A 23,074-nucleotide genomic window follows, 5' to 3' on the forward strand; every position below is an offset into this window, starting at 1 on the left:
TAAATCCTGTAACGAGGCTGATGTCTGGTGTTGCTGTATTTGGTGGGTGTGAAGGCCAGTTTATTATGTGCTTGATAAGTGGTCATAAATTGCTAAACTCTGCCTTTATAAACAAAGACAGAATCTAAAACTCTCCATTATTAAACAGCAGAAATATAGGCATAAGATTTAGTCAGTGGCTCTGAATTATTACATTGAATTAAATAAAAAATCCTTCAATAGAAACACACTAAAAAACAAATACTGCTTTACCCCTTTTCAGTTTCAACTCAGGTTTTAGATTTTATTTGTAGATCAACAGAAATACACAAACATACAAAGAATTGCATCTACTTATTAAGCACAGGAAAATAGGAAGGAAAAATTTATACAATGAAATCTAAAAAAGACCAAATCAGAGATGAGGACCATAAATGGTAACTAATAGTTACATATGAAACTTTAAATTGGAAGAAACAAACACAACAGCTATAACCTGCAAAGTGTATAAAAAATGACAAAATAGCTTTGAAAACATCCCCATCAGGGTAATTACATCAACCACAAGAGTTTAAAGATCCCAACAGAATCAGGACTGCTGCGTTCAAGGACACTAGAAGCTCTACAGAGAGCTGGTTTGTCTCAGACTGGTAGATGCTACTGTTTCTGAAACAACCCAAGACTTTAAAGTTTACATGTTTTAAAAAGAACGTTTAGGATCCGCCTGCGTAAATGTAATGTAGTATTTCATAGCATTTTTTTTTTTTTTGATCCGTACTTCTTTGAGACGTGATGTTGCAGATTAGCACCAAGGTGCTTGTATTATCATCAACAGCTGGATTCAGGTAAATAAAGAAAAGAAGTTGTTCATGCACGCCCACTGAGTCTTTGTCTAGTGTTATAGAACCAGAAGGAAGTCGATCCACTTCCACATGAGTGGGCGTTGAAAGAAAATGGATCAAAGCTACAGCTGTACTTTTCTAATTTAGCAACAGCTCTAATCAACATTTTATTATTTCTTTTCTTTGTTTTGTTTCTAAAGCCATCAACATTATGAAGGTTAATGATCACAATTCAACACGTTTATGTTGTATATGTACATAGTCCTGAAAGCAATATAAAAAAAATTAAGACACTACTGTTATTTACATGCTGCGGTCGAACTACATGTTTCCCTTTATAAAAAAACTGCTGAAAACAAAACGGTCTGATATTCACATGTTATAAAAACACAAACCCAGACCACCCTGCAGTGTTAGTGAAAAAACTTGACTTGGGATAATCTTCCTCCACAAAAATTTGCTCAAACTGCTTAACTTCTCTATCAATCGTTTATCATTTAGATGTTTCTGTTCTTCTCAAGTCCTGAGAGAGCAGGAAGAGAGCATTTCTAAAAATAAGACCAAAGTTAAACTGTTAACAAAGCAGAAGTCTTTTCCTGCTCTCTGAACACATCAAAGCTTTTTGCAGAGTATTCACGTCACACTTATGAGTGTGCCCTATGTCATTGAAAAGTGTGAAAAATACTAAAGCCTGTGAGATGTTTTCAAGTTCGGTTTTGAGAATATGTACAACCCAAAATGCTGCAGACATGCTCAGCAAAGTGAAGCTTCCTGAAGTTAATGCAATCCCAGCAGAGAACTGTTATCAAATGTGCTTCGGTTATATTTACACGCTGGAATTAACAAGAGTGCATTTTGTTTCCTCCTGGTGAACTTTAAGGAGATCCTATGTCTCTCAGTGCTCTTGTCATACGAGTTTTAATTGTTTTTTTTCTCTCTCTTTGGGAATCCTTCAGAATCAGACTCATTTGTTGATATTCTGACATTTTATCAGTGATGTAAATCTTATTCGTTTTCAGCTTTTTTTTTTCTTTTTTTTTTACATTTCACGCTCTTACTATCACTAAAACACAGCCTTACATTGATCTGTTTGTCTCTTTAACCAGAATGATAATTGCATTTAAAATACAAAAGCATACAACCATAACAGATATTCCTACCCTCTCTGCAGTAACGACCTGCAGACAGTCATTGCAGATGTTATCAAATAAATTGCTTTCAGTCTGCTTTCAATTGCTTAAACAGCTATAGACGTCTTCAACATCTGTGAAATGCCCCAAAACAAGACATGAAATACACTTTAAAACGATCTTACATGTTTTTCTCTATTTCGGACATAATAATTACATAGAAAATAATTTATCAAATCCACTGTTCAATTCCAAATGTCTACAAAAATATGAAAAGCAAATTTCAATCAAGAAAGAAAGAAAAACTGTAAAGTTTCTGGTTCGATGCAAAAAAACAACAGGTTGAGATCCTACTAATGTGGTACGACGTTAATGCACTTCGTCCCCTTTTTGCCACAAAGTGTCTACAAAGTGCTTCTGACAGCAGGTGTTGGGGTGGGGGAGAAGTGGCTGAAAGAAAGTGGGGGCTCATCATCTTTCTGTACTAAATGCGATGCAACATTTGGAGGGTTGTAGAGAGAGAGAGAAATGTGTGGAACGGGAAGGGCCCTAAGAGACGCTGGAACATCGAATGGTGGGAGATCCCATCTGTGTCAGCACCTTATCGAGCCACTGCAGCGGGCCGTTCAGGTGCAGCTCGATCCAGCAGGGGGTGCTGGTCACCGTCTGTCGCCTGTAGGACACATGAGGAGAGCACAGACTGATGTTAAGATTGGAGACAAGTCAGGTTTCAGAAATAAAATCCTGCACAGTGCCATAAGAGCTGAGTGATTTGTCCCAGTGAATGACCACATAGTCCCAAAGTAACCAGGCTGGATCAGTGGTGGTTCTTGAATGAGCTGCAACCCCTCCTCTGCAGGCCTAAACACCACTGGAGACCAGGACAACTTCAAATTTTCCTCTTCCAATTCACATGTATAAATCCCAAGATTTGCCTCTACTGTTTTTATATAACTCCTGACATTAAATAAAACTGTGCTGTAAAGTATTCTTTGTAAGTATGCTCTATCAATACTGACATGACACAGAATTAAAAATGGCTCTGCAGAGCTTTAAAGTTGTATGGGACTACCGCTTTTTAAGCAAATTAGATTAACACTTTCAAAATCTATAACTATCAAACAAGAATATGCTGGTGAAGATTTTCATTCATCCAGGTCATAGTCATTCCAAAAGAAGTAAATATAAAAAAAAAACAATCCACTGGACTTTGTTTCCAAGTTTCAAGATTTCCAGGGGATTGTTTTTTTTAAACTTCTTGGAATTTCAAACAGGAAGTAAATAGAAAATTTAAACATCTTTCTAGGTATAAATTCCTTCTTCAGGTTTGGAGAAACCCCTGAAAGTAGCTATGTTTTCTATTTTACAGCCGCTTTTAGAGGCACATATCCAATTCATATCTAACTACATTTAAAGTAGTGGACAGACTAAGCAAATAGTAAAATAGGTATTTTTTAGTAAGCAACAATTTTATAAATAAAATGTCGAAATCAGAATGTGGTGTGGCAAGTTATAAAGTATTGCATTTAATTAGAAAAAAAAAGTATAAAAGTATTGAGCTAATTCGGCATTAATAGAGCATGTAGGAAAAGGAAAATGATTAAATAGAATGGAAAAATCCTTATTTATTTTATTCAAATTTACATCTCTTTTCTTTTCAAGCATCTGGAAAAAAAATATGAAAGCAAATTCAACATATTTAAGTCACTTTAGCAACCCTAAAAACAAGTCCCTATGCAAACCTTTTCATTAGGTTACCAATCAGAAAGATTAAGAACAAAGAGATATAATAGCTAGATGGATTTATGGAGGATTTTTTAGAAGTTGCATTTGAGAAAACTGGACCAACCCATTAGTTTCTGACAGGATTTCAAAAGCAAACTTTATTTTAAAACACCTAAAATCATGCGGGTATTGGCCGATGCAGTCCTGTTTTTGGATTTTTATAGTTGTCTAAGATGAATGAGATCTTAATTCCCCAAATACATGAATAATAATAAGTGTGTTTTTATAAACTGAAACAAGATTTTCTAGCTGGTGTGTGATTTAATACTGAATCACACACTAGCTTCAGCTAAATTAGTCACACAGGTTAGCACTGTTACTGATTAATTAGCTAGATCGCATACTTGATGAACAATACTGATCTATCATCCAAATCGACTCATTTATATTTTTATTAATATCACACACAGCAATAGATTTACAGGGAGTTTCAGGCAGTTGCTGTATTTTATATTACATTTTAAAATCTCAGTGCCCTTTAAATATAAGTGTTCTATGTCTATGCTGATAATATAAACTTAATTTGTTATCAAATAATATAAGGTTACATTTATATTTGTGTAAATTTGCTGCTTCCATCTTTAACAATGTTTATGTAAAAGGACATGGCCAGGTATGTGGTTCATTGACTCAACAGTGGTACCGGATCGGGTACTGCCCGGTGCGCTCAGCCCAGGTATTAGACAGGACCGACTAGTCAGTGTTGCTGACTAGGCTTTTTTGATATACCCAAAGACTCTATCACCCAGGGTACACGCTGGATAATGTTGCAGGAATTTTTTTAGAGGGCTTTTTCTTTTTCCTTCTTATTTTGTACAACATTTTGTACTGTTTGTATGTTTTATTTCTACCTTCTGTAAAAAAGTGTTCGAGTTTCAGTTTTTTTGCTACTTTACAATTTTAAGTCTTTTTTGAGTACAGAACCATGAAAAAGCATGAAAATTGCAATCTTAGATGAGGTCATTGTCATATCATTCAGCTTTGCCCACAGTCTCAAACGCTCTTTTAATCAAAGTCTTTATGCTGCATGAGAGGAAAGAGTAAACAAGCTCTTCAAAGCACGATCTAAAACTAGAACAATAGGAGTTAGAAGGCAGCCTCCTACAGCATTGAAATAGGTGCTTAAAGAAAAGATCAGTAGCAATATTCAGCAGTCTACAGGTTTATAAAAGTTAGATCTGGTTTTAGAATGCTGCAAGAACCAAACCTGCTTCCTCACTCAGCCTCTCTGCTGGCTATTTTCTAAACATGACAGAGACATGACAACTTTTATATGCGCGTCATTATTTCCCTTTCCTGTCGTTCACTTTCTACTCTGCGCCATTAGAGCGTATTTTTTTGTGTGCTTTATTCATTTCTTTATTTTATTTTTATATTGGGTTATGTTTGGCTCTTTTTTAAGTCTGTTATGATGCTATTATCATGGTGCTTTTTGTAATTTTTTTTTTTGTCTACCACATTTTACATTTTTGGTTGCATTTTTTGTATTTTTTAAGGAAAAGAACAAGAGGGAAAACGAAGAGTTTAAAATCATCAAACACTGAACACAGATTGTGAGGGGGGAAGGCAGAGAGAAAGGGAGGCCTGCCTGATCATGTAACCTGAATCCTGTCTTTAAGTGTCTCCACATGTCAGCGTTTGGTCAGGACGGGAGTGGTGAGTAGTTGATCACAGCACAAAGGTATTACCCCGGTCGGAAACTTTCTCTGTGGGGCCAACTTTCAGCCAATCCATCCCACTATCAGTGAGTCAGACTGTGTGGAAAACCAAGAAGACTGAACGAGGGAAAGTCTGACATCTCTTTTTGACACAGCACATGTGTGTGTGTTTAAAAATAGTTGGGCGTGCCAGCAGGGGCCTGGTTCTATTGACGAGGCCACGATGGCGTCATGCGCCGGATCCAGCAGAGTGTGAGCAGATGTGTGAGTGAGCGTGGGCGGCTGGATTTGAGGCGTGATTCACAGTCTGCTCCTATTGTCTCCGTTCACTCGCAGGCTTGCTCTATCAGGTAGTATAATCCTGGCTCAGCAGCATTTACAGAGCTTATAGCTCAATAAATAGCTGGTGATTTATCATTTTTGTTTTCGCATGGAAATACTGTTAAAAACTGTTAAGATATTCAGGGACAAAGATATAATTTGAACAAGATAATGTTATAAAAGGCAGCCTGATTCTTGTTCTTTTAAAGGTAAAACTTTTTAAACCTAAAAAAAAGTTTGTTTCAGTTATTTGTTTTGTCAAATAACCACCCCATTTCCATTAAACTATTGTTTACTCAACCTATAATTTTACTGCACAGTGGTAAAAGTCAATTAATTTAGTAGCTTCTAAATTATTAGTAGTTTCTGCTTTTTTAGCAGGAATTAAGTGATTCAAGTTTTGTTTCATCTTGTTTATTAATATTAGGCAAATTTACCAAAATCTACTAAATTTAGCTTCACATTTTGCTCAGTAAATTGCTAAATACTTACCAATAGAAGTGTACTGACATCCTTATAACGGCCCTAACAAAAGAGGTTTCCATACATAGGATGTGCATGTCAGGAGTTTTTTATCTAAATACGTCAAGGATAAAACACTTAAGACTGAAGCATTATCAACGTTGGTTGAAATCAACCCCATAACCCATTAAAATTAAAGCTTTGATGTGTAAATAAGAAAATCCAATATAAAATCTGCTCTTAATCTCATCAATCGCGTTCTCACTGTTACTAACTTATCCAAACAGCAGCAGATGCTTGTACAACCCAGAGTTTCTTTAGTAAGCTGCTGCAACATCTCAGTTGTAAAAGCCAAGTCATTTTACCTGTATTCAGCTCCCCAGCCTTTGACGAAGCTCATACGGATAGTGCACATCCTGGTGAGCTGGTAGACAGCCTCGAAGCCCTGGTTGACCGACTGTGCCAGCAGGGCAGCAAACTCCTGGTTGTTGAAGATCTTCAAGTTACATCCTGGAGGAAAACCACAAGCTGAGTTCAACTAAAGATCAAAACCTGGGTGGTTACTGCTGGTTTCAGTTCAATTCAGACATAATAACAATATGCCACGTGACGGGAAGTCACCCTGACTGTTTAACATTGGCAGCCTCAGTGTTTCTCCCTGTAAATCTGTCTGTTTTTTTCTGACTGGGTTTTATCTAATAGTAAAATGAACAACTTATCGTTTCAGTATCACCTTATGAAGAAAGACAAAACAAAATTCAGGGTTGTTTATGATTGTTGGTGCTGACTCATTAATGATCAGGGTGATGCATTCACCACATCTGTTCAGAATAATCCGATTTAAGCATCTAAAATAAATAAATCAGTTTAGCTGTAACCCTGCCTTTTATTTATTAACATTGTCAGCTGCTTTATAAATAAAAGGCAGGGTTTAATTCAAGATAATACTACTTTTTGGAAACCCTTAAAACTTCTATTTTTTCACTAAACCAAATGCTTATGAAAGGCTGATGAATCCAAAATTGCTTTTCTTAAACCCAGCTTATTCAGTCCCAGGATTTTCCATGGACTCTGTGCACTACTCACACACCTGGGGGGATTTTGCAGACTGTGGCCGGATGCCAACCGTAACGCTGATTACAGTTGGGGCTCTGGACGAAGATAGCGCTGTCACTGAGACATTCTGCAAACACTTCTCCTCCGATGTAGTACAGCCGCACACCTCGACCTAAGAGGGAACAGAGACGGAAAGGCAGATGTCACAGTGACATTAGACAGCGGCAGCAGTTATTAGACCGGTTTAGGGTGGAGTGAGGAGGCCCACCTATGTGCCTGCGTGTTAACTCCACTGCTGCATTGCGGTTGACGTTGGATAGCAGGCCGAGGCAGAAACGCTCTGAGTTGGAGGGGTCTGTAAATCCATCCACTGTCAGCGAGGGCTGCGAGGCGTGGAAGGTCTCTCCTACTCGCTGGTTCAGCTCGTAGTATGAAATAGAGCACCAGAATGCCGGCTCACAGTATGTCACAGGATGGAGGTCTGAGAGAGAAGCAGATAAAGATGGTTGAGCAAAGATGCAATTTAAAGTCATCTAAGGCAGGCAACAAAACAAACGGGAGAGGAATTAAAAAGGGGGGCGAATATTGAGAAGAAGGTGGATGGATTCATATTTGGGGGGAAATTGTGAGAGACAGAAGGTAAATACTACCTGAAAAAACTTTAGTGAAAGCTTGCATCAAAAAATGTCACAGCTCTATGCTACTTCCCAGAAACTTTGACCAAACAAAACGAGGAAACACAACCCACGCAGAAAGGATGCAAGAACCCAAAAAAAAAAAAAGGAAAAAGTACGATTACAGGCTCATCAGTGGTTGTCTTCAGCAGTCAGACTAGTTCTGGTCATTTGCTCACTTTCAGCAATCTCTAACAGCTACTCTTCCCAATCAGTGGTGGCGTCCCAGCTGAGTCCCACCAATGTCTTCTCTCAGTCACAGAATAAACACTGGATGTTTTTATTGACTTTAGTGTGGACTGAGCAGTCTTGGTCTGTTTAGATGCTCACCTGGTGGGCGTGAAAGACAAAGCATTCTTTCATCGTCTCATTTCCTCTTAACAAAACCAAACAGACAATTTCCACGCGGGGGGGTCGATACTGAAGCAGCAACACACTAAGACAAACAGTTCTCACCTAAGTTACTGTGTGTGGGTGAGACGGGGTTCGGTGACAGGCTCGGGGAGCTTGTGTCCATGCTGTGGGTCATCTGATGATCACTAGTCTCTCCATCTTCACTGAGGTAGCCCGGCGGTGGCGTTTCTGAGACACAGAAAACACGTGAAGGTGACATGATCAAATCTGGGGAACAAGTCTGACAGAATAAATTATATCATGCCATTGAATTCCACCTGCTTTTAACAGGAAACAGATGTTTTGTTTGTTCTTTTTCAATTAGACTTAGACAGATTTACAGACAGATTTTGTCATTTTGTATACACAAGTGTAAACAAAAAGAAATTTCATTTAGAACAGCTCTCTAGAGAATTTCCCTTTCTAAAGTGTAGCCTTGATAAGGTAAGCAGCAGTTGTTGTTGAGCTGCTACTACTGCCTCCAGCTCCTGCAGCACTTGCTTCTCCTGGCTCAGGGGAGGAAGAAGACGATGATGCTGTGAGGGTGGTAGCCCCCTGGGTTGAAGAGGTTGACGCTGTTGAAGCAGCAGTGGTGGCATCGGCAGGTTTAGCAGCGACAGACGATGCTGGAGAAGGTGTGGAAGCCGGAGGAGCCGGCTGGGGATGTTTCAGCATTTGCCAAAGAAGCATCTAGAGTGCTCTCCTCGTTTTCACCTGCAGAGGGCTATGCTTTCCCTCTAGATGCTGAAGATTACCTGGGAACAGTCTCAGAGGAGCGTCCTTCATGCAGAGCTCTTTGTTTCTATCCGCGGGGTACAGCATCAGCTTCCAAAGTCAAACCGCACCATCCGGTATGGCTGGACACAGCCAAGACTCCGTCAGAATGATGGCGCAGCAGTTACATATCTCCTTTTTTGAAGAGAGTTTGAGTCGGAAATTATCCATTTTGTTTTCCAAAGAACGGACGTTGGCGAGCAGAACTGATGGAAGCGGCGGTCTGTGGGGATCTCTCTTTAGCTTCATAGATAGCCCCCCTCTGCAGCCTCGCTTTCTCCGTCTTCCTCCGTCCGTTATTGTCCGCTGTTCTTTTGTTGACATCCGTCTGTAGCACTCTGCAGCTTCTTAAACAGTCAAAAATGTCAGTATTTAAAACATTTTGTGACCGTAGCTCCAGCAGGCCTTGGCGATCATAGATGCAGGTTTGATGTCTAATTTGTATAGTTTTAAGTGGCATATTTTGTAAAATTGTCGAGAGGAGCTGTTCTTGGCCGCTGCCTTAGAGCCCCGCTATGGTGCCATATAAGAAGGCTCATACTCTAAATATAGAAACTAGTATATTCAAATTGGAATTGGTGTTTGTAGTTGGGTTTTGCAGCTGCAGCAATCTAGAGGATGACAATACTGTATTTGCAGAGATTAAAAGACACACAATGCCCTACCCTCCTGAAAATGTTTATCCTTTGGAGTAAGTCATCTGTGAAGCTGTGCTGGTACCTGGTATGTAGTTGCTCTGGGGCTCGATGCCGGCAGGAAAATTGGTGTTTTCGGGGATTGAATGGCTGTAGTCGTCCAGCGGGGGGAACTCACTGGGGATTTCTGTGTGCCTGGGCACCAGCACCGGTGGGAGGACTGAGACAAAGAGAAAGAAAGAAGCAGATAACATTTCTATCCTGAGATTATAACAAGAGCTGATGTAAGATTTTTACAAAAAAAATAAATAAATGAAGTTAAAGCTCATAACAGTTTCTGTTTTAAACTAACAGGAAAACCTGCAAAAAATACTCGTTAAGAGAATAATGGACATAGAAATTTACATTAAAAAGCACATATCAGGTCAGAATACAAAATATAAAAAAACATTCTCTTTTCAAAACTCTTTCCTGCAACAAGTTGCATGATCACCTGCCTCCCAGCAGTCATACCTGGGGTCTCTACTCTCTGGTAGTGGTATGGGTTGACACACACTTCATCCTTCTTGGTGTGGAAGGCGTACTCGCACAGCTCCACTGCTCGCAGCTCATGGTGAGACTGCAGGTCGGGCCAGCGCCACAGCCGGCAGTAGATGACATGAGGCAGGCCCTTCCTGTGGGACACCTGAAGGCGGCCATCGAGGGACCTGTAGAGAGAGGCACGAGAGTCAGTCAGTAGTGTTTCATTTTTAGGGCTAAACTCAGGTAAATTATCAGAGAAAAAAAAGAACAACTCATGTGGTTTTTATTATTGTTAAAGTTTTTCAATAAACAAAAACAATCAATCATTTAAGAAGTCTTAAAGAATTAACATTAAAGAGTTAACATTATTAAGAGATAAAGACAAAAAAAAGTCTTATCTGATATTATTGTTTGCAAAAACGTGTGGAGACATATCCAGTGAATCATGATCTTTCCAGTAAAATGCACATCTAATTATGATGATTTTTGTGTTTTGAAACTTAATTAAAAATAAAATTCTAATAAAGTTATACACTATATTGCCAAAAGTATTTGCTCACCCATCCAAATTATTGGAATCAGGTGTTCCAATCACTTCCATGGCCACAGGTGTATAAATTCAAGCACCTAGGCATGCAGACTGTTTTTACAAACATTTGTGAAAGAATGGGTCGCTCTCAGGAGCTCAGTGAATTCCAGCGTGGAACTGTGATAGGATGCCACCTGTGCAACAAATCCAGTCGTGAAATTTCCTCGCTCCTAAATATTCCACAGTCAACTGTCAGCTGTATTATAAGAAAATGGAAGTGTTTGGGAACGACAGCAACTCAGCCACGAAGTGGTAGGCCACGTAAACTGACGGAGCGGGGTCAGCGGATGCTGACGCGCATAGTGCGAAGAGGTCGCCAACTTTCTGCAGAGTCAATCACTACAGACCTCCAAACTTCATGTGGCCTTCAGATTAGCTCAAGAACAGTGCGCAGAGAGCTTCATGGAATGGGTTTCCATGGTCGAGCAGCTGCATCCAAGCCATACATCACCAAGTGCAATGCAAAGCGTCGGATGGGGTGGTGTAAAGCACGCCGCCACTGGACTCTAGAGCAGTGGAGACGCGTTCTCTGGAGTGACGAATCGCGCTTCTCCATCTGGCAATCTGATGGACGGGTCTGGGTTTGGCGGTTGCCAGGAGAACGGTACTTGTCTGACTGCATTGTGCCAAGTGTAAAGTTTGGTGGAGGGGGGATTATGGTGTGGGGTTGTTTTTCAGGAGCTGGGCTTGGCCCCTTAGTTCCAGTGAAAGGAACTCTGAATGCTTCAGCATACCAAGACATTTTGGACAATTCCATGCTCCCAACTTTGTGGGAACAGTTTGGAGCTGGCCCCTTCCTCTTCCAACATGACTGTGCACCAGTGCACAAAGCAAGGTCCATAAAGACATGGATGACAGAGTCTGGTGTGGATGAACTTGACTGGCCTGCACAGAGTCCTGACCTCAACCCGATAGAACACCTTTGGGATGAATTAGAGCGGAGACTGAGAGCCAGGCCTTCTCGTCCAACATCAGTGTGCGACCTCACAAATGCGCTTCTGGAAGAATGGTCAAAAATTCCCATAAACACACTCCTAAACCTTGTGGACAGCCTTCCCAGAAGAGTTGAAGCTGTTCTAGCTGCAAAGGGTGGACCGATGTCATATTGAACCCTATGGATTAGGAACGGGATGTCACTTAAGCTCATATGTGAGTCAAGGCAGGTGAGCAAATACTTTTGGCAATATAGTGTATCTTGGTTTTTCTTTAAAGGTTGAAGATTTACTCCTTTATTATTTATTATGTTCAAGAATCAACAGGATAGTAACTGCAGTCAACTAAAGAGATTAAAGGAGACTTTTGTGAATTATGGCTTAAACTATTAAATTTTCCTGGCAATATGAAACTTCCTGACAGAGTATGGAAATATTTTTTTCTTCCTCTCTGCTAACAAAAGGCTGTAGATTCTACTAAAAGCTTAGGAAGAACATATCTCTGGCCTCTTAAACAAAACAACCTCTGATTTTATACTGGTTTTAACCACTTAGCGCTCTAAAATGACCTGCTGCCGATGAATACACAAGCTTAAGCCCACTTCATATGACAGCGTGTCTAAAAATAAACCACTGGAAATTAGATTATGTATGCGTTACAGGAATTTCATTGTTTAATAAAACATCTGCCCTCATCTGGGATTAAAAAAAAATACTGGCAGAGGGATTGAGGTCAGCTGATATCACAATAGGTTGGTACAGCCTCTTATTTTTGAGCACAATGGCCCATGGTAAAAATATAAATAAATAAAAGCTCAGCATGTTATGCAAGAGTCGACATTCACATGTGTCCCCTCTTTCTTACTGTTTCACCCATTGCAAAGAAACTAAGACTAAGGGTCGAAGGCTTTAACAAAACAACAGTTTTAGACCAAAACCAGAACATTTTGGTACTGAAAGCAAAGCAGGGCCACTCTTATTTAAGTTTTTTATTATTTCATGGCTAAAGTTTTTGCCCACAACGTCTTTGGCTCCTTAAGGTTTTGACTCTGTGCTAACAGGAGACTTTCTCTGGGGCTTTTGAGCTCTTAATAAAAAAAATAGATGAAAGCTGAATCAACACTGATTTTTAAAACTAAAACACTACATCCCACATGAGTTTTTCAAGCTAATAAATCTGAATAAAGCAGTAAACAAGAGCCAACTCATTCAATCCCTAAATCAACTACAAATTTTAAAAAAAGTGGTGATCCAGCATTCACCTCCAAAAGACAATAAACACTGCAACTAAGATAAAATAAAATATGTTTAGCTTAAACAGTAGAGTGAATATGAAAACCACCAGCTTTGTCTGTAGGCTTCAATGAAACTGAAATGATCTGCTGTGTGTTTAAGGCAGCAGTGGTAGCAGTGGGAAAATGTTTCCTGGGATCATGATAGTAACACCAGGAGTTTCCTCTGTCTCGCATGTGGTAGATAAGACAGTCTGGCTGACAATATGGCTGGTGTCTGCTCACAGAACCCTAACAACAAACAACACAGCTCAGTGCAGAGCTTGATTTTGGATTAGAGTTCAAGTTAGACATTTAACAAAAGTTATAGTAGCAGCTGCTCCACAAGACCCAATCTGTAAACTTTCACTAAAACCGAGTGATGACGCGATAGAGTTCTAATCCCCCCAATAAAATCTCCCTCAGCAATGCTGATAAAAAGCATTTTCTAATGCATTTTTAAAACACAAAATGAATAATTTTTTTTAAAACTTAATAAATAAACCAATCCTCCTGGGAGTGCAGTTCCTCTTTTCTTATTTCAGTGTTCCTGTTTAGTATATTTTGTGATGAATAACAGACTGCTTCCTTTAACCACATTTCATAACCATGTGCTATTTATGAACGATTGCATAAGATTGTCAGTCCTTTTTATACCTCTGAATTTTTTTAACAAAGCCTGTCTATAGAAGCGATCAGTCAGACCTTGAACAGCGTATAAAAACAATTTCCTTCATCAAAGACGGAAGACATCATCAGAAAGCCCAGAAGAAGGTTTCTAAAACGTCACTGAGATGAGGTAGGACATATGAAAAGGGCAGTGGATTAAATCAAATCAGAAGCTGAAACTTACTGAAAGTACAGGAAGAAAAACAAGAGGAGGTACTGAATGAGTCACATTAAAAGCTGCTCTCTTGATCTACTGTGACAGGAACACGAGTCACACAGGGTTGACCTGATGTTGTCGGTATGTGTGTTTGGTCTATGCTGATCAATGAGAGTGTTGTGGAGCTGAGTGGGCTGAAACAGTCATCCAGGGTTAATATAGACTGTCCAGGTTGTGTAAAGACTGGAATTTATTCAGAAATGAATGACAGCTAACTAATCGTATTCACTACTATGTTATGAAAAGAAAAGAATATCCAGTTTTGTTTGCTTTGTTTGCTCTCTGCAGACAATCATTCAAATTGAAATTTTTGAGTTGCATCTGCTGATCAGCAGACTTTCTAAAACTTGAAGGCATGGTGGTTTACACAGGGAACCACAAACATATTGTACTTCTAGGCATAGTCAGTATACTTTTATATTGTGGTATATTTGATTCAAAACTACAATCAAAAGCAGCAGATACAGGCTAAGGAGGCCTGATTGAGAAACACCTGAAGCTAAATATTAATAACTTGTTTTAAAGCCAGAGATATATTCAGTTCCTAAAAACAGTTCAGATTGATTCAAGGCTCAGTGTTTGTTAGCATGTCAAAGAGGAAAGGCAGAGGGATTGGCTATGATCCCACATTCCCTGCTGGGCTCTGTTGTGCGTTTGTGTTTGTCTCTAGATTTTTAGGACAAAGGTATAAAGCCTCTTAAATAATCAAAAAAAGAACTTATTCAACAGCTGATAAACGATCCGCTAAAAGGTAACTGGATCCAGAGATTGCTTACTTATTAATAACTTGCATGTACTGGAGGAATGTATCAATCCGTATCAATCCAATCACAAGATTGAGCTTTGCCTAACCACTTTATTTTTAAATAACTGAGGTTTTTGAGAAAACTCAATTCCCAAATCCTGGGGTGGCTTGTGATGCAGCGGCTGTCCCATGTGCAGGGGCTCCAGAGGTGTGACGCAGCCATCTGGAGTTCGATTTCCAACCTTGGGACATTTCCGACATGTTTTAATTTTTACCTCAGCCAAAAAGGTTATGTTTTTAGGAGAGTTTGTGAGTTTGCCTGTCTGTGTACAGGATAACATAAAAAGTTATGTATGGATTTGAATGAAAAGTGTGTCCCTTATGCCATGGAACAATCCGTTAAATTTTAGGGATAATCTAGATCATAATCTGGATACAGGATTTATTGGGAGCCCAATAGTGACTATTGACAGTCTCAGCATCAAACTCAAAAAGTCCACAAGGTATTTTACTGAAGACAAAAACATAAGAAAAAGGGAATGTTGTTGGATTAACCAGATATATTGAAAACTTATGAACATTTTTTACCAGAGATGCGACTCACGCCAAATAGCAATTCACTTAAATTTGGTAATGATTTAGATCATGTGTGAGTTTTAGCTATAGGTGTAAGTCACAATTTAGGGGAAAATTAAGTGCTGGTTGAAGGTGTGTGCACAAGAGCCTTTCTCCTTTTTTTTTTCTTTGTTTCTGAATATTCTACCAAACATTTTTGTTAACCTTAAAATAATCAGAGGTATCCTTTAAATACAATACAATTACTTTTTTTTCAGCTTTTGATTCTCAAATTAAAGACTGTGTTGGTTGTTGCAGGCTCCGGTCTGTTGTGAATTGACCTTTGGTCATTTAGGCATTCCTTGATAGTTTTTGATTTGAGACAGACCATTATAGAAAGAAGCTGAAATGTTAAGTCATATCATGCTGTTCAATGCAAAGTATAAGGAGCCTGATCTACAACTGAATGATGAGCAGCCAGTTTGGGAATGGCCATAAAAGAAACATAAAGTCATGCCATGAAGATGGATTATGATAACGATTAATATTACTTTTAGTGCACTTTACATCATTATTTGAAGATGCCACAAACAAAAGTAGAAAATGTAATAAATAACGCGATCAAAAATCGCAAACATGAATTTAAAAGATTAAATATCAATTATAAAACCTGGAAAACCTAACATGGTCAGATTTACACAGAGATAAAGCTCCAGACCAAAGGTCATGGATTAGTGTACCAGGGTCCGGACCCACCTGCCGGCTAATCTGGACCCAACCGAATTTAAAACATTTATAAATTATTGCATGTTGTCAGACAACAGTGTCTAACTTCACTTGCGCCACTTCTTCTGTTAATATCGTAAAGCCCTCCGGAGCGTCCGGGACCAGGCTGCACGAGATACAAATTAGCCAATGAGCTGTGTCGGTCTGGGTTGCTGCTGCTAGCTCTTTTTAGACACAGCAGGCAAACCTGTGGCAAGCCAGGCGATGGAAAGAAGGAGAAGCTGATGAGAAAAAGAAAGCAGAGAAAGTGTGGACTGCTGGAAGAACTGCAGTGAACGGGTGAAAGAAAAGTGAAATGGCGTGCTCAAAGATGGCCCTGCACATTTTGAGTATCTTTGGCTCAACCTGCTGCTGTGAAGCAGGATTCTCCACCATGAACATAATCAGTAATAAATATCCATCCAGGCTTATGAATGAGCACCTTGATATGTGCTTGAGAATGGCTTTGTTGCCATTCAAACCCGGGTTTATAAGCCTTGTAGGGCAGCCTAAAGCCCAGTTCTCTCATTAGGCAATAAAAAAAGAAAGAAAAACAAACAAACAACCAGTTCAGGTGTTTTATAAAATATGTGAATCAGGAAATTATCTTTATACCTAAAGGAAAGATTGTGAGTTTGCACATGACGTGCAAAATATAGATGCAAAAACTGCACACAAAATAAGTTTCAGGTTTGATAGATCACTTTGAGGATGGTATTACATCGCCATATCATCCACCTACAGTTTTTCTGAGTTTGGTCATTAGAATAGGAATCTCATAATCATAAAGCTACAAAGTCACACACAATTTGATCTGCACCTGGCTTGTTGCTCAGCATTGTGCACAATAACATGGTTGCATGCGTTTTATACAGGCAAACCTTTTGAAGATCAGGCCATTAAGTGTTTGAAGCAGAGGGATTTTGTTTAAACACTATTCCACACTTTTACCTAAAACCATACTGAACAGGCCAAATTATTTAAAAAGAGACTTTTTTTGTACGATACCGATATTGACCTGATACAATATTAGTATGGATCATACCATCTTCTATTACTTATTTTGCACTGTAGAATGTTAAAAGTAATATTACTAAAACAAGGAACAAAAGTCAACAAAAGGTTTCAAAACAAAAGCCATGTAAAATTAACCAAAAGGTTACAGAAATGTTTAACAGAAGCAGAGAGTTTCTCTTCGCATGCAAATATCTGAGATTTCAGATGCTGGCAGATAAATTTGATATTAGTTTTTCAATTAATATCGGACCGATGACCGATATTAATCTGATATTTATCCAGATTAATTGACCAAGTGGAAACATTAGGATAATAGCTAGGGTAATGGGTCTCTTTATCCTTTTGTAGATCTGAAGTGGAAAAGTTTGGGAGTCACTGCTTTAGAGTAAGGGCTGAAGTTTGTGTTTATGGGAAACAAAAACAGAAACGCAAAACAAGATAATTTGGATGAATCAATTTACAGTTTCATAGCATTGAAAACTACTAATTTGGTACTCTGCACTGATCATTGCATGGAAACAAGAAGTAGACCTGGAAACAAGTAAAAGTGTAAGTTCTTTAGGGCGCACTGATTCTCTTTTTGACAGAAAACGAGACAGATAACAGACGTTGTTGTAAAAAGAGACAGTGAGGGAGCAAAATTGATGCCCAAAGTGCAGAAGGCATCAAATTGATAGATATATTGTTGCCAGAGGGAAAGTGAAACCATTGTCTGTGCTCCATGACCTGAAGCTGAGGATCAATCTGACCTTACAGTCCATCAACTTACATGTTTGTATGAATAGTGACGAAGGGAATCTAAGAGCGAGGGAGAAAAGAAGTAACTATGTTTAATGGTATTAATCAACAAATATGAAACTGATTGCTGTTAAGGAAAAGTACAACAGGAAGATGGGGACATATTACATTGTAAAGAGCAGAGGACAGAAACACTTATTTTTTTGGTTGGCACACTGAACACAGCCAAACAGAGCAGACTGAGCTTCACTAAGCTTGCGGGAGGTGGGGGGGCACACTCAGTTATGCTGAAAGGCATAGCAAATACACAAAAATGTGTGTGTTCAAGTTGGCACTAGCCTGAACACAAACGCCTTCCTTTGAACTTTCTTCCATGCATTATGCCCAAATGATGTTTTGAGATCCCCAAAACAACACAGTAAATAAAACTGATCATCAACTTTTCTCTGCTTTGATCCTTGTTTTAATATTAGTCTCATAACATCCAAACTATATAGTTCAATCTGTATTTTCTTTAGTAGAATCAAAAGATATTTTTAAATGCGTCTTTGATTACACTGACATCATTACCACATGTAGTCTGTCCCGCAAAAAGGGGATAGTTGATGATGGACAACAAGAGGAGGTGGGGGGTGTTGGGGTTTCTGGACAATAAGTCTGAACAGATCAGGGCAGCTCAAAGTGTCTGTGACTGAGCACCACCACCCAACCCCCCCAAGAGCTCTCCGTCTGTCCACCGGCTGAGGGCTTAGGGTGGGGGTCGAAAGCTGGAATGGCTTTTGTGAATTTTATTGCATCCTTAAGTGGAGGGACCCTACATGACCAACAGGACTGCAATTCAATATTTTACCAGAGAAGACAAAAAAAAAAAATCCTGTGATTGGTCTGATAGAACAGCTGGAATAACTGACTGATAAACAGCTACCAAACTCCTGTCTGATGTTCAGACCACCTCAGTGGTATTTATTTATTTTTTTGTGTGAAATTTTACTTACTTCCTGAGTTTGGCTTTTTTGTTTGCTTTAACCAGTCCATAAACATCAAATATTCCTTCTAAACATTGTAGGAGTGATATATTATCGTGTTTAAAACTTTTTTTCCAAAGTGTGGCCAAGATTTCTTTGGCACATCAATGATTATCATTGAACAGGTGTCTTGGATCCTAACAATAACAAACAACATCTGAGATCAATCCTTAACACCAATAAAGTACATGTAGAACAGCTGCCTTGCAGAAAGTATATTCTGGGTTCAAATCCAGGCTTTGGCCTTTTCTCCCCGTACATCGTTGGCTTTTTTCCAGGAACTCTGGCTTCCTTCCACAGTGTGAAAGCATGGCTCTTAGATTGACTGGTGTCTCTAAATTGCCCTTAGGTGTGAGCATGTGTTGCTGGGTTTAGTGTCTCTGTGCTGCACAACCTAGCTTGCCAAAAAAACTGCTGAAGATAGGCACCAGTGATCCTGACTGAAAAGCAGTAAAAGTTAAATTCTTTTCAATTTGGGCTAATTATACAGATTATTTTTCTTTGATTCATACCATCCCTCCTAAAAAGCTCATCAGAAAAAGTCAACAACTATTGGGACATCCATACAGTTGATAAATGTATGGAAACCTCTGACTGCCACTGTATATTCAGAGCCATGAGTCAGACCCTCTTTCTGTCGAGGGTAAATAAGACACATACTCGAATTACAGCTGCCTCTTCTTTCATCATGCATGGACATATGATAGGAAAGATGTTTTTGTGTCACCTGAGCACTTTGGCTTCATCATGTGAGACATTTAAGATCGTTTTTTTAATTAGAAGGTTTAGAGAAAAGTTTTTTTTTAATCACTAACCCGCAGCAAAGTGCAGGAACCTTGGCATGTGAAAGCATTCCAACAGCAGTGAGACTAAGAGAGAAACGTACTCCAAACACACCACCCACTCTCCCTGGAAAACACATCAGACTTCTCTTTTTCTAACAAACGGGGGATTCGGGGGGGGGGGGGGCAACCATAGACGGTGAGAGAAAATTTCAGACTGTGGCCCTTGGTGATATCATAGTGTGCTGGGACCAGCGAAGGAGGCCTGAAGGTGAAATACAAAACCAGACAGAAGATCGGCAAGGCTCGAAGAGGACACACAAGGAGGGCAGTAACCATTAGCTTTAGTGCAAACAGTCAATGAGCTGAGCAGAATATCTAAACAAAATTATAACTGACTGGGAATAGGACACAAATCATACATTTCACCAAACACATGGCAGAGACGTTAAGTTTTGTCCCTACAGCTGGAAATGATGAAGCCAGGTCTGCTGGTTCCCAATAAATAATGTTTGTTCATCCATCTGAAGTGATATACTGTCCATATTCAGTCAGCAACCGCCAGCATGAGGCATAGCGCAAACCGAAAAATAGGATTTAACACAAAAAAATAAATAAACATGAAATATTGCTTACTTTAGCTAACTTTAAATTTCTTTTAATGTTCTTATAAAATCAAGCATCCTCTCACTTTACCCAGGAGGTTTTAGCTGCACAGCTTACATCATAGACTGAGCATTTTCTGAGCTTAGATCTAAAGTCAAGGCCAGAAAGACTCTCAATACTTGAAATTAGAAGTCGTCAATTATTCCTTTGTATAAATGAAAGAGGTAGTTAATCATGTATTAAAAGAATGACAATTTTGAAGTATCTAAGATAAAATAACAATATGGTTTCTAGGGGTGGAACGGTTCACAAAATCCACGGTTCGGTTCGATTCACGGTTTCTGGTCACGGTTTTCGGTTCGGTTCGATACATGTTGATTGTTACACCGAAATCCCATAAAAATTTATGGAATTAATGAAAAAATCCCCCCAAAAATAATGGATTGTAATTATTTTAAATGATCCGCGGAAACCCTGGATCATTTCCGTATGTTTTGCTGCTTTGAATTTAATCATCTCGCGCATACTCTCTACCATCTCCAAGGGAGAGAGAGGGGAGCGGACGAAGCCACAGTGGGGGCCGTAGGCTTTGCTTTGTGCAGGCGGTCTGGAGCACAGCGGGGCGGAGCGGGGTTGCAGACGGAGTATGAGGGATTTCGGGGTTAGCATGACATGTTGGTCATGTTGCTGTTAGCGTAAACAAAACGTGTTGCACAATGCTCGCACATTGTTGCACTTTTATCCACAACTTTCTTTCCGCCGTCATCGTAGGTCACTCTAAATGCAAAGTGGTCCCATACAGCAGACCTATAAAGTGCTGCTGGCACGTCTTCCAACTCCTGTTCTTTCCCACTCGCCATTCCGACAAAATTCTCCACAACAACTGATTTTTTTCTGCTACACCCGGCTAAGCTTCTTCTCCTTCTTGTTTACTACTGGTGGTTGGCTTTGGTCGCAGTACCGCCACCTTCTGCTCTGGAGTGTAAACGCTTCGCCTATGAGAAAAAGGAGCAGCGCATGAACCGAACGAAACACACACAAACCGAACCGAGACAGTCGAACCGAACGATTCTGACGGTTTTCATAAATCGTCCCATCCCTAATGGTTTCATCTTAGCAAATAACAGTCTTTATAGAGTGGTGTGATAATTAGCCTCATTTGAACCAAGAAAACTACTGTTTTAAAGGTTTAAGCTTATAAATGATATGGAAAGTCAAAAGTTTTAATCTGATTTGGGAATTTATAATCAAAATATTCAATTACTGTTCCGAACTTTGCAAAAAAAAAAACATCTCACATCATTGTACCACCACCACAAGTCTGAACTACTAATACAAGGCATGATGGACCACAGCTTTTAATGCTGTTAACTCCAGGCCATGATTGTCCAATTATAATAGCGGATGCACCTGGTTTGACATTTTGCTCAGCTGCTGTTGGTTTAGAAATTCTGTTGCCTGTTGCCTTTGTATTCATCTAACAAGTGTATCTAGTGTTACTTGACTCTCTGACATCAACAAGTCACACATCTGCTGCTCCCTGGACATTTTCTCTGACAATCATCTGTAAAACAGAGCAATGGTTGTGTCCGATAATCTCAGAAAATCAGCAGTTACAGAGATGCTCATAACAACCATGACAAGTTCAAATTAGGGCTGCATTAATTCAGAACATCTATCAACACTGATATGATTTTTAAAATGTTGCTGATAACATCATTTGGGATGTCTGCGGTATCGTCCCTCTCTTTCTCACCTTTGATTCCCACACTCTGTGACCTTTGGTGAAATGGGCGTTCTCGTTTTTGTTGTGTGACTATCTGCTGCTTTGAGAATCTGCCCATCTTGCATGTAAAATGGAGGCTCACTGAATTTTTTTTTATTGCCCTCTAACAGCCCTTTGTAATCTAAATATCAGACACAATGCAGGGCTCTCACCTGCCCATTTCAGCATAACTGACGGTCATGCCATTAATTGTCAAAATCAGTGATAAAGCCTTTCCACTAATTAAAAATTAGCATGTGGAAACTGTTTTTAAAAACATTTAACTGTGTATTTGCACAAATACATAAACCTGTTGAGTCGGCTCTATGAAAGTTATAGTATCTAGGGTCAGCATTATCGCTTCCACTACCCTAAGGGGTAAGGGGAAATAGAAATGACCACAATATGACAAAGGAGAAAAAGAAGAAGGAAATAGGAGTGGGACTGGTAAGCTATAAAGAAAGAAGAACAAGATAGGTGGAGCAGAGAAGAAGAAAAAAATAACAATTGTAAAGTTCTTTATTAACATTTTGTTTTTGGTTTTAAGTTCAAAAGGTTGTCTTCACTGTATCTAGATGTCTACTGTAGCTGCAGAAATGTTCAAAAATGACTAATGTTTCACTGAAGCCTAAAAGCCTAATCCCAAACTAAGTATTACTTAGGCAGGCGTGAGGAATTCACTCCCAAACGCTCTGTGAAAAAAGATACAACACTGACAAACAGCATCAATGACTCTCACACCCCATTCTTATACTACCAGCGTAAGAATACACGCCATTCCACCAAAAAATAAAGATACTTTAAGGCACTGTCTCTGTCGATTAAAACAAATTCATGAAGAGTATCCCTTACTTAGAGAGTTGAAAGCACATAGCAGACACTGCTGATTGTTCTTCTATATTAGTCTTATACAGTGATATTAATATTAGTTTTAGTTACATCTTCTAAAGTGCAATTTTTTTCTTCTGATTTTTTTTTTATCCCTTATTGCACTGAGTTCATGTCCTGCAATTGATGAATTTGGTCTCTGAGGTAACAGTCGATTGGTGATTGAATATCATACAATGTCGGCTTTGGTTTTAGCATTCCAATGCATGAATTATTGTTATACAACTGAACTGCCAAAAGTTGTTAGTTAGTCCTGGACCTGAGTAAATTTTACAGGTA

The 23,074-nt window shown here is 39.2% G+C and overlaps 1 protein-coding gene across 1 annotated transcript in view; it reads right to left on the bottom strand.

Moving 5' to 3' along the window:
- Positions 1-1,692: 1,692 nt before the first annotated feature.
- The window catches only part of smad3a (SMAD family member 3a), a 33,286-nt gene continuing 11,904 nt past the window's right edge, over positions 1,693-23,074 (bottom strand). Inside the window, exons 2-8 of the mRNA XM_038308828.1 lie at positions 10,223-10,416; positions 9,795-9,929; positions 8,364-8,489; positions 7,502-7,714; positions 7,268-7,405; positions 6,543-6,687; positions 1,693-2,624 (exon numbers count right to left, since the gene is read on the bottom strand). Coding sequence (XP_038164756.1) covers positions 2,501-2,624; positions 6,543-6,687; positions 7,268-7,405; positions 7,502-7,714; positions 8,364-8,489; positions 9,795-9,929; positions 10,223-10,416 — 1,075 coding nt within the window. The 3' untranslated portion in view covers positions 1,693-2,500. The remainder of the gene's footprint in view (positions 2,625-6,542; positions 6,688-7,267; positions 7,406-7,501; positions 7,715-8,363; positions 8,490-9,794; positions 9,930-10,222; positions 10,417-23,074) is intronic.

This window comes from Cyprinodon tularosa, unplaced genomic scaffold, assembly GCF_016077235.1.
Source record: "Cyprinodon tularosa strain WSP-4 unplaced genomic scaffold, ASM1607723v1 ctg649, whole genome shotgun sequence".
NCBI classification, from domain to species: Eukaryota; Metazoa; Chordata; class Actinopteri; order Cyprinodontiformes; family Cyprinodontidae; genus Cyprinodon; species Cyprinodon tularosa.